Genomic DNA, 12322 nt, shown 5'->3' on the forward strand with positions numbered 1-12322 from the left:
AGGTGATTTGGTCTTGAAAATGGTTACTCAAGTAACTAAAGAGAAATGAGCTGGCAAATTAGCAGCAAGTTGGGATGGGCCTTACATCATTCACAAAGTGGGAATCAATGGAGCTTACTACTTAAAAACGGCTGAAGGTGTAATATTACCAAAGCCTCAAAATGTAAGTAATTTGAAATCATTTTATCAATAAATAATATTTCTAAGTATCATGATGTATTTTTCAAAGTTATGCATTCAATAAAGAGATTGATAAGGTCAAAAGCAATATCTATACAAATATCGCAAATCCTTGTATCTCTAGAATTATACGTTGATAACAGGTCAAACAAAAACCCTGGTGATCTGTAGATCCTCATCTCGATGCCAGGTCAAACAAAAACCTTGGTGATCTGTAGATCCTCATCTCGATACCAGGTAAAAAAATCCAGTTCTTGGCAGCAATGTTGAGTTCGGGTAAAAAAATCCTGTTCTTGACAGCAATGTCGAGTTCGGGTAAAAAAATACAGTTCTTGCCAGCAATGTCAAGTTCGGGTAAAAAATCCAATTATTGGCAGAAATGTCGAGTTTGGGTAAAAAAAATCTAGTTCTTGGTAGAAATGTCGAGTTCAGGTAAAAAAATCTAGTTCTTGGCAGCAATGTCGAGTTTGGATAAAAAAAATCTAGTTCTTGGCAGCAATGTCGAGTTCGGGTAAAAAAATTCTGCTATTGGCAGAAATGTCAATATTAGGTAAAGATCGTGATGAAAATCTTGGTATGGGCAGAAATATCGATATCAGGTCAAAATTGTGATGAAAATCCTGGTGCATGTGGTGTCGTATGCTCGATACCATGTCAAAGAAAAAGGAAGCAGACGCCTAAGGTATGTAACAATAAGGGATATTTTCTTTCTTATTTTTCGGTTCCAAATATGTCAGGAGAATAGTATCGAATTTCAAATTTGTTCTTTTTAAATAATTGCAAATGCCATTTGATAGAATTGCACAAAAAATTTTGTGTTTAAGCAAAAGTAGTGCGATAATAATTCATTAAAAAGGGACAACATAAGCAAAACAAGGCTGTTACACATCGAATGTAAAACTAAATAACATAAAGAAAAACATTAATCTTCATCTTAATCTTCATCTTCATCATCCTCGTCATCACCATCAGTCGAAGATCCATCATTACTTTTTTCATAACAATATGGGTCTCGAAGTCATTCATCTTCATATTCTTTTTCTTCTTCGTCTTCTTTTTTTTTTTCTTCTTTGTCTTCTTCTATTTTTTTCTTCTTCTTCTTATTCTTTTTCTTCTTCTTCTTCTTGCTCTTCTTCATCATCTGAATACTCGGTGATAGGACAGTCTGACTAATGAGGCCAGTCTGGGAGAACCATGAAAACAGCAAGAATAGTAAGGAAGTTTGAAACGAGAGACATTTTTTTTAGTTTAGGTTTGGTGTTTTCAGTAAGAGGATTACAAAAGATGGTTTAGAATCATGTAGGTGAAGATTTTTTATAGTAGTAAAAAATTATAAAAACAAGGAAAGTAAATGGTGATTAGCAAGAAAACGAGGAAAGTTAATGGTGTTTAGCAAGAAAACGAGGAAAGTTAATGGTGTTTATCAAGAAAATAAGGAAAGTTTAATGGTGATTACCAAGAAAATGAGGAAAATTAATGAAAATGTAATGAAAAAGTTAATGGTGCGTGAGACGGTTTAATGGAATCGTTTAATTCAGTGCATGTTGGGTTTTCAGCCAAAGGGTTGAATTTATTTATTGTTGGTAATATGAGTTTTTTATATTGAATAAATGTTACAAGTTCATTATCGAATTTGTATTCAAGCAAGGTTACGAGTTCGTATCCTAGTATCGGTATCAGATCAAAGAAAAAATTCTGGTGATCTGTAGATCCTCATCTTGATACCAGGTCAAAAATTATGGTTAAAAGACAACGGTATCGATATTGAAGATATGATACCAATCGATACTGCTTTTAATTAGAGTGGTATTGAAAGTCTAATTTCTTTTTCAAAATAGTAATAAGTATCAATCGATACTGCTTTTAATTGGAATGGTATCGAAAGTCTAATTTTCTTTTCAAAATCTTACCAAGTATCAATTGATACTGCTTTTAATTAGAGTGGTATCGAAAATCTAGTTTTCTTTTCAAAATATTACAAAGTATCAATTGATACCGCTTTTCGTTGGAGTGGTATTGAAAGTCTAAATTCCTTTTCAAAATCTTATTAAGTATCAATTGATACTGTTTTTAATTGGAGTTGTATCGAAAGTCTAATTTCCTTTTAAAAATATTAATAAGTACCAATTGATACTGCTTTTAATTGGAGTGGTATCGAAAGTTTAATTTATTTTTCAAAATATTAATAAGTATCAATTGATACTACTTTTAGTTGGAGTGATATCGAAAGTCTAAATTCCTTTTCAAAATCTTACTAAGTATCAATTGATACTGCTTTTAATTGGAGTGGTATCGAAAGTCTAATTTCCTTTTAAAAATATTAATAAGTATCAATTGATACTACTTTTAATTAGAGTGGTATCGAAAGTCTAATTTCTTTTTCAAAATATTAATAAGTATCAATCAATACTGTTTTTAGTTGGAGTAATAATGTAATATTGAAAGTCTAAATTCCTTTTCAAAATCTTGCTAAGTATTAATTGATACTGCTTTTAATTAGAGTGGTATCGAAAGTCAAATTTTCTTTTTAAAATCTTACTAAGTATCAATTGAGACTGCTTTTAATTGGAGTGGTATCGAAAGACTAGTTTTCTTTTCAAATATATTACTAAGTATCAATTGATATAACAAAATTCATGTCAAGTAAACTGAATCAGCGATGCATTGATGGTAAAAAAAAATGTCTGAATTAAATATCTTCTGGTGGTGAGTTGTGAATAAACACCCTGTGGACCGTATCACACTGAATAAACATGGTTAGTATTCTATTGAGTTAAAACATAATGAAACTCGATTGGTTAGGCTGGAATACCATTCTTAAAATACTAACTAGGCTAATCAGGCTTGACCCGGGTTCGACTTTGTTTCTGACTTGCTCAAGCTCGTTCCTCATCAGTAAAGACAGAACATGAACAGAGTGTAAAGCTCGTTTTAAAACAAGTTAAGTGTATGAAACTAGAATCTCAAGCGTGCTACGGTTCTCTTCTTCTCACTTTCTTTTTCTCTCCCTCCCTCTTTTCCTCCCTCTTTTCTCTCCAATCTCGCCTCCTTTTTCTGTTACATTGCCATACTTCCCAGCCTTCCCTGTTACATTGCATCCCCCTTTCATCTTTGACCAAATCCCATGTTATATAATGGGCCACTACAAATGCCCCTTCTCGACTTCGCGACCATATAATTGTCCCGAGGTCGAGAACTTCCCCCTCTTCATCTCCTTTCCAGCTAATATCTGTCCACTTTGGGAAGCGTGTGATGTGATATGTACTCATCACACTCGTTTTTCTAGTGGCCCCTCGTTTCTTGTGCTCCCACGTGTCGCCCTTCGGCTGGAGCCCCTGCCGATGCTTCGATTTCCTCGCCGCCCTAAAATTACCTTTTACCCCCAACCTATTTAAACCCCCCTCCTTCTTCTTCTTCCCTCACTTTCTTTTTCCTTGTCTCTTCTTCTTCTCTCCCTTTACTCCAACTCCCTATTTTTCTTTTCCTTCAATCCTTCGCCGGTGCGCGTGCGTTTTCGCTGTGGTGGTCTCTCCGGTACCTTTCTTCACTTCTGGCTATCTTTCACGACCTCACCAACTCCCTCTTCCCATTGATTGGTACATTTTCTTGGCCCTTACTCTTTTAGTTGAACTATCTTTCTCTTTTTCGTTTTGAAATAGTTCAATTTCTAGAATCTGTTCATCTCCCTTCCGATGTCGGACCGCGACTCTGGCGACTCGTCCTCTTCCCATTTAGTGGGGGTATCCTCTCCCCCTCCTCCTTCTTCCACTGCGGTACCCTCCACCTCCAGCCGCCTTACTACTTTATTGCCGCCCCCCTAGATCTCGTAGACCTAATTTAGACGCCGTTAGAGCTGCCTACGGCGTTCCAGTCGACGTTATATTGGAACACGTGCCCTCAGTCACCCACTATCCCCATTTGGTTCCTCGCCGATCGGGCTCTCTTGTTATCACTGTAGGCCAAATGGTTGCCGGTCTACGACTTCCCCTTACTCTTCTAGATGTCAAAGTTTGCAACCACTTTAACATCCCCCCTTGCCAAGGCATAGGAAATTTCTGGCAGATAATGTATGCCGCGAATTCTTACAATAGAACCCGAGAACCCAAGATCACCAGCCGCGACATCTACTCTCAATACTATCTTAAAACCAGCACCAAGGATGTGCATAGGATACCAGTCCTTATGTGTCCGTCCTAAGAAACAATCTTTTCTACTTCAGCTTACCACTTCAGATAAAGTCTGCCACCACTATCCGCTCTATGTATCAGGAAACTTTATGTACACAGACATTCCCTCCACCTTGACTCTTAACCATCTCGCCTTCCGACTTCGTGGTGAGTATCATAGTTCTTTTCCGGTTCCTTGAAGTGTTTTCCATTTAATCTATTAACTCACAATTGCTCTTATTTACAGGTTGGTGGCCATATTCCAAATATAGGATTTATGATAACATCTCCTGTTCTATCTTTGCCCAGCTCCGTGACCTTGGCTCTGCCCAGGCTGACTTCTTAGGCATTCATCCCACCACCGCTACTCCCTTAGTGCCCACCCCTGCTCTCAACACCTTCCGCGGATTAACAGGTTTTTTTCGTCCTCCCCCTCCCAAGGAGCGAAAACCCCGCACGTCTCCTCCTTCAAAGAAGAGGTCTCGCACCCATAGTTCTCACCGCCCCCCACCTCGAACTTCCTCACACTCTTCCACCTCCCGTGACCCTCAAGATCTCCACCCTTCCTCCACTCCCAACGACGTCCCTTCCTACCGCTCTATCTCCCACTGGGACGATCAGTTCACCTCTCCCCCCTCACCTCCAGAAGACGTGGACGTTCACAAGCAGAAATTGTTCAATAGCGACTCTGATGATGATGTGATGGAAGTCCCCCCCACCGACATGCATGCGCCTGCTGATCAGCCGCCAGCCAAGAGGCTGCGGACGTCCGCCTCTGATGAGCCTGTCTCTACAACTCACCAGGCTTCCGTGCCTGAAGGTCCAGCCCCTACTTCTTCACCCTCTCATCCAGATGCCTCCTCTCCCTACACTCGCCGGCTTGGCAAGGAACCCGCTCAACCTGTCGCCCTTGCATCCACTCTTGCAACTGTTGAGGACTTCTGTCCCATATTCAATGTGCGCAACCGGAAAGTGAATACGGCGGACTCCGCTTTGGACAATGCCGCCGTGGCCTCCTCCTTGTTCTACAATGCTCATCTGCCTAAGGACATTGCCTATGCGGACGGGGGTTCTTTTGACCAACATCGCACTTCGCTGTACACCAACTGGGAAAGGGTATAACTTTCTCTCTCTCTCTCTCTCTCTCTCTCTCTCTCTCTCTCTCTCTCTCTCTCTCTTCTTCTTCTTCTTCTTCTTTATTCTTTTTTGTTTTTTTTATTATCCCTCTCCCTTTTTGACCCAGGTGAGCCTGGACATCTCCTTCATGATTCGCGGCCTTCTCCACGCCAAGAACAAGGTGACTACCCTGGAACAGGAGCTTAACGCCCCACTGGCTTGCGAGCGGCCTATGCCGGACTTCAGTTAGATCTGGCAGCTGCCAATTTGGCCAAAGTCCAGGGTCAGGATGAACTTAAGTCGGCATAATCCTCCCATCAACTGTACATGGACTCCGTCAACGAGCGCCTACACTGTCAAAGAGAAGAGCTTCTCCAACACCACCAGCTCAACTTGAACGCCCTCACCCAACAACATCAGAAGGTCGTGGACGCCCTTAGTCAAGCCCACAAGGATGACATCGCCAAGATGATAGAGCAACACCAATTGGACATAACAGCTCTTCGTGACCGTTTCAAAGCCTTGGCCGAAAAGAGGGTGGCCCGGAAGGTCCAGGAGGAACTTGACCGGCTCACCCAGGAAGGCCGCCTTCTCCCCAATAGACCTGTTGTCCCGGTGACTGAACCCACTGAGGTCGCTAGTGAACCCACTGAAGCCGTGGACCCTTCGAGCATTCCAGAGAACCTTGTGATGGGCGAAGACCCCCCTTCCCGCCGTAGTCATTCAAGAGTCCCATGCTGCTGTCGTTGAAGACGCTGCTAAAGAAATGATCGTTGATTCATCCACCTAGGGAATGACCTAGTCCTTTCTTTGTATCAAAACCTTGTTATTAACTTGCGACTTGATTCACTCCCTTTTTATGTATTTTGCTGTGTGATTACATTTTATATGCCTGTTGTCTTTTCCCCTTCGATCTTTTTCTATTTGTTAGATTTGCAAAGCATACCTCATGTCCCTAGTCAGTCCCTTGCTATCCGCTTGAATGCCACCTCTCTCCTTATGCAAATCTCTACTTCGTTCCCTCCACTACCTTGACCCATGTTTCTTTATCTGGCTCGATCTGGCTCTCAAACCCATTGGAGCAACTCCTCTTGTTCCAGGCACTCTTCTTCTCTAGCGTCAGCAAAGGGCTTTTCCCCTCCGCTGCATCTCCCTCCGAGAAGCGTTGAAGTCAGCTGGGGCCACTTTCCTTGCCCCATGTATCTCTTGCATCTCGGATCCGTGGAGGGTTCACCCCACTCCGCAGGCTCGATCAGACTTTGGGGCCACTCTCTTTGCCCTACATGTCTCTTGCATCTCTAATCCGTGGAGGGCTCACCCCACTCCGCAGGCTCGATCAGGCTCTCGAGCCTGTTGGGGCCACTCTCCTTGCCCCATGTATCTTTTGCATCCCGGATCCGCGGAGGGCTCACCCCACTCTGCGGGCTCGATCAAGCTTTGGGGCCACTCTCTTTGCCCCACTTGTCTCTTGCATCTCTGATCCACAGAGAGCTCCTCCCACTCCGCGGGCTCGATTAGGCTTTCAAGCCTGCTGGCGCGATTTCGCTTGCCCCAGGCTCACACAAACTTTAGTGTCAGCGAAGGGCTCATCCCCTCCGCTGCCTCTCCCGCTGAGAAGCATTGAAGCTGGCTGGGGCCACTCTCTTTGCCCCGCGTGTCTCTTGCATCTCTGATCCGCAGAGGGCTCACCCCACTCTGCGGGCTCGATCAGACTCTCGAGCCTGTTGGGGCCACTTTCCTTGCCCCATGTATCTCTTGCATCCCAGATCTGCGGAGGGCTCACCCCACTCCGCGGGCTTGATCAGGCTTTGGGGCCACTCTCTTTGCCCCACCTGTCTCATTGCATCTCTGATCCACTGAGAAGCGTTGAAGCCGGCTGGGGCCACTCTCTTTGCCCCACACATCTTTTGCATCTCTATGATTTTCGGAGAGCTCACCCCATTCTGCGGGCTCAATCAGGCTCTTGAGCCTGTTGGGGCCACTCTCCTTGCCCCACGTGTCACTCGCCTTGCTGATCCACGGTTTATATTCTTCTTTAAACACTACACATAACAAACACATTTCCATTCACAAAAGTGTTGTGGTTTTATACATTTACATACAGCTCTAGTCCTCTGTTCTGGACCTTCCTTACATTGCATGGGACTTCATTACATTCAGTTGTAGAATTTTTTTAACATTATATTCTTATATTCCAAGGCTTTTCTATCAGTTTACCCTTCATGGTCTGCAACTTATAGGTACCAGAACCTCCCACTTCCACCACAGTGTACGACCCCTCCCCAATTAGGACCCAACTTCCCATCCTTCTCTTCTTTTGTACTCGGAGTTACCCGGCGCAGCACCAATTCTCCTATCTTGAAACGTCGGAGTCTGACCCTCTTGTTGTATTGTCTCTCCAGCCTCCTGTGATACTCCTCAAGTCGAATGTGAGCTGAGTCTCTTTTCTCTTCTACCAGGTTCAAGTCCCCTGCCAATATGCGCCAATTCGACCCCTCCTCCACAACATTGGTTCTCATAGTAGCCGCCACCATTTCTGAAGAAATTACGGCCTCGACGTCGTATGCTAAGGCGAAGGGGGTCTCCTTGGTGCTTGTCCGCAGTGTGATTCGGTAAGCCCAGAGCACATGGTTCAACTCATCGGCCTACGCACCCTTCTTATCTTCCAATTTCCTTTTCAGATTGTTCATTATTGTTTTGTTAGAAGATTCCGCCTGTCCGTTGCCCTCGGGGTTGTAGGGGAAAGAGAATCCTTGTTTAACCTTGTATACCTGTAGAAACGCTGCCACCTTAGCTCCCGTGAACTGTGTCCCATTGTCTGCTATGATGGCATACGACAACCCGAACCGACATATGATGTTCTCCCATAGAAACTTAATCACTTGTGTCTCCTTGACTTGCTGCAAAGGTACGACTTCTATCCATTTAGTAAAATAGTCTGTGGCTGCCAGCATATACCTCCTTTTGCCGCTGGCCATGGGCAATGGTCCTATAATATCCATAGCCCACATTGCAAAAAGCCATGGACTCAAGACATTATGCAGAGGTTTCACGGGTGCGAATATCAACTGTGAGAATCTTTGACACTTGTCACATTTCTTAGCAAAGTCCACCGCGTCCTTCTTCATATGGGGCCAAAAGTAGCCTTGTGTCAATAGTCGGTGCGCAGTAATCCTTCCTGCAGAATGGCTCCCATAATCCCTTTCGTGCAATTTTGCCAGCACCTCAGATACTAACCGCGGCCCTAGACATTTTAACAAGGGCCCACTGAAGTTCTTTCGGTATAACTTACCTTCCACCAGCACATATCTCTGGGACATCTATTCCAATCTTCTCTTTTCTTTCTTGTCCACCACCTCCTTTCCCTCCAAGAAATATCTAATGGGATCCATCCATCCCCCTTCTTCTTCAGTGACCTGACACACCTCTTCCGTGCTCGGCTTGTCCAATCTCCCTACCCGTATCGTCCTTTCCTCTGACCCAGGCATGGCTGCCGCAATGTACGCCAGTGCGTCCGCATGTCTATTCTCACCGCAACCCAGATGTACAAATTGGAGCTTCACAAACTTGTTGGATCTTTCGCGCACCACCTTCAAATACTTAGCCATTCGCGGGCATCGAGCAGCGAACCCTCCATTAGCTTGACACACCACGAGATTTAAGTCTGAATACACGGTCAGTTCCTTTACCCCGGATCCTCGGCGTTTCGGTCCGCTATTATTGCCTCATACTAAAGCCGTTATTGGATGCCGCGAAACCTAACTTCATGGTCTGTTCTATTATGTTATTATCAGGTGTAACCAACACAACCCCTATGCCACTGCATGCGTCAGTGGCAGACCCATCTGCGAATACCCTCCATCCATTCCTCTTGTCCCAAGGGTCCAGTAAGTCGGGCTCCCCCTTCCTCTCCGGTTCCATAATCATCTCTTCTCCCCAAGTGGGATCCTCAGCGGGGAACTCAGCCAGAAACTCCGCCACCGCCTGCACCTTCTCCGCGGTCCTTACCTGATATTGTATCTCATATGCGCTAAGCATCACTGCCCATTTCAACATTCTCTCTGACTTTTCTGTCCTTAATGCTTGTTTGAGAGGCAGGTTCGTCACCACCACCACGGAGTGCGACTCGAAGTAGGGCTTCAGTTTCAGAGCCGAGAAGATTAACGCCAGGGCATACCTCTCGATTCTACTATACCGCGTCTCTGCGTCCAGTAATGTTTTGCTTTGGAAATACACCGGTTTCTCCACTCTTTCTACTAGACGGACCAGTACTTAACTTACTGCATACTCGGTGGCCCCCAAATACAAGTACAACTTCTCCCCCTCTTCTGGTCGAGACAATAAAGGAGACTTGCCCAAATACCCCTTCAACTCTTGAAATGCCTTCTCGCATTCCGCTGTCCAAGAAAAATCTGGGGTACTTCTCAACAATCGATACAGCGGCCTACATTTATCAGATGATTTGGAAATGAACCTGTTCAACGCCGCCACCCTTCCAGCTAGCCGATGTACCTCCTTAACATTCTGCGGTGAAGGCATCTCTATCAAGGCTCTTATCTGCTCCGGATTGGCCTCTATTCCCGATGAGTCACGATGTAGCCCAAGAACTTTCCCGTGGTCACTCCGAAGGTGCATTTTTCTGGATTAAACTTCAAATTGTACTTCCGCAATATCCCGAATGTCTCCCGTAAGCCTCTAAATGCTCTTCCTCGGACATGTTTTTTTCCACCATGTCATCTATGTATATCTCAATCCCCTTCCGAATCTTGCTTTCAAACATTTTCTCTCCCAATCTTTGGAAAGTGGCTCCAACATTCTTCAGCCCAAATGGCATCCTTGTATAGCAGTATGTGCCGCCTTCTACCACAAATGTTGTTTTCTCCTAATCCGGCCCATACATCGTGACTTGGTTATACCCCATAGAAGCGTCCTATCCACCAACTCATCTACTCGCGGCATGGGATAACTGTCCTTCGGACACTCTGTATTCATATCCGTGAAATCAACGCACATACGAACTTTGCCATTCTTTTTCGGTACCGCGACCACATTGGATAGCCACTCGGTGAATTCCATTTCCCGTATTATTCCAGCTCCCTTCAACCGCGCCACCTCTTTGCGAATGTCCTCCGCGTACTTTGGTCTAATGCTCTACATCCTCTGCCTCACTGGCTTGGCATCTTCCTTCATGTGTAACCTATGACATGCGAACTCTGGGTCTAATCCCGTTACATACTCGATGGTCCATGCAAACACATCTCTATTTTCTGACAAAAATTGTTTCAATGTACTCTTCCACTCCTCTGGCAGACTGGATCCTACCGATGTGAACCTTTCTTCCTCCCCGTCCCCAATATTCGCAACTTCAATTTCATCTAGCGTCTTCGGACCCTCCGCTGGTTCCAACTTTCTCTCCACAGGCGCACACTGTAATTGCTATGCTTGCCTCTTCCTAAGGTGGGAACTTTCTTCTTCTGTTTCGTGGACCAATCGTTTCATTGTACCCCTATGACTGTTCTTGGCCATCACCTGATCTCTGCGGACTTCATATGTGCCCGTCGGAGTAGGGAACCGTATCACTTGATAATACGTGGATGGGACGGCCTTCATCTCATGAATCCATCGCCTCCCTAAGATCGCGTTATACTGTGACGCAAAATCTACCACCATGAACTGTGCAAATACTGTCACCGGACCGGTGGTTACCGACAACAAGAGTTCTCCCATAGGCTCTGCCATACTTCCATTGAATCCGTATAAATTAGTTCGCGGAGGCCTCAACTACATAGGATCCATTCCCATTTCTTCCAAAGCTCCTTTGAACAACAAATCCACTACGCTGCCACAATCGATTAACACTCTCTTCACCATGTAATTGCCCATTGCCACCGTGATGACCAACGCATCCTCATGGGGAGAGTCTACTGCCTGCAAATCCACCTTGCTGAAAACGATCCTGTCTTTGTCCTCTGCTGACCCTACCCTTTGTCGTGGTATATCAGTCCCGTCATGGATCTGTTGGATGCTTGCGGTCTTCCTCACCCTATCCTTATGGGCATTATGACTCAGCACCTCCCCACTGAAAATCACATGAAGAGTTCCCAATATCTGATCCTGTCGTAGCAAACGCTCCTCATTCTGCGCACCCCTCACAAACTCTCTCATCTTACCCCTTTCCACCAATCTCTGAACCATCCACTTTAGCGCGTAACAGTCATCAGTCTCATGGTTTCGCATCTGGTGGTATGCCCAAAAAGGTTTATCTGGTAGCTCTATTGGTGTGTTCCACAACCCTTCGTACCCCTGCAGGTTTTTAATCAACGACAGTATTTCTCTTAACGGTCTATTCAGCGATGTCACCTCTATCTATTGGTATGGTTTCCTTTCTCTATTCTCCCTTCGAACCCCTTCCCGGACTCTTTCCGCCCTCGGGTGGTGGCCGCGGTACCCGCCACGTTCCCTTTCAGACGTCCCTTCCTTTCGGTGTTCCCTATCTTTCTCCAACGATAAAACAACTTTCCCTGACCTCTTAGACTCCTTTTGTAAAGTGTCCTCATACCTGATGTATTTCTCTACCCGTGGATATAGCTCATGCAAGGTTGCAATCTCGTTCTTTGCGACCGACTGGTGCACTCCCGTTCCAGGCCACAGCCATCGCTAAAACGCGATCACCGCGGTTCTCTCGTCCAGATTCTCGACCTTCAACCTCTCAGCCTTGAACCGACATAGATACTCCCTCACTGAGTCCACTGACTTTTGTCTCACATTGAACAAGGCCGTAATGTCCACCACACGTTTCTTCTGGTGTATGAAATGATCTACAAATGCTTGTTCCAACTCTTGGAAATTCTTTATGCTCC

General features: G+C 45.0%; 1 protein-coding gene across 1 annotated transcript; it reads right to left on the minus strand.

Moving 5' to 3' along the window:
• Window positions 1-11243: 11243 nt before the first annotated feature.
• Window positions 11244-11699, minus strand: LOC147489292 (uncharacterized). The gene has a single exon (XM_086574607.1). The coding sequence runs from the start codon at window positions 11697-11699 to the stop codon at window positions 11244-11246; it is 456 nt and encodes a 151-aa protein (XP_086430733.1).
• Window positions 11700-12322: the final 623 nt, after the last annotated feature.

This window comes from Coptis chinensis, chromosome 7, assembly GCF_015680905.1.
Source record: "Coptis chinensis isolate HL-2020 chromosome 7, ASM1568090v1, whole genome shotgun sequence".
Lineage (NCBI taxonomy): Eukaryota > Viridiplantae > Streptophyta > Magnoliopsida > Ranunculales > Ranunculaceae > Coptis > Coptis chinensis.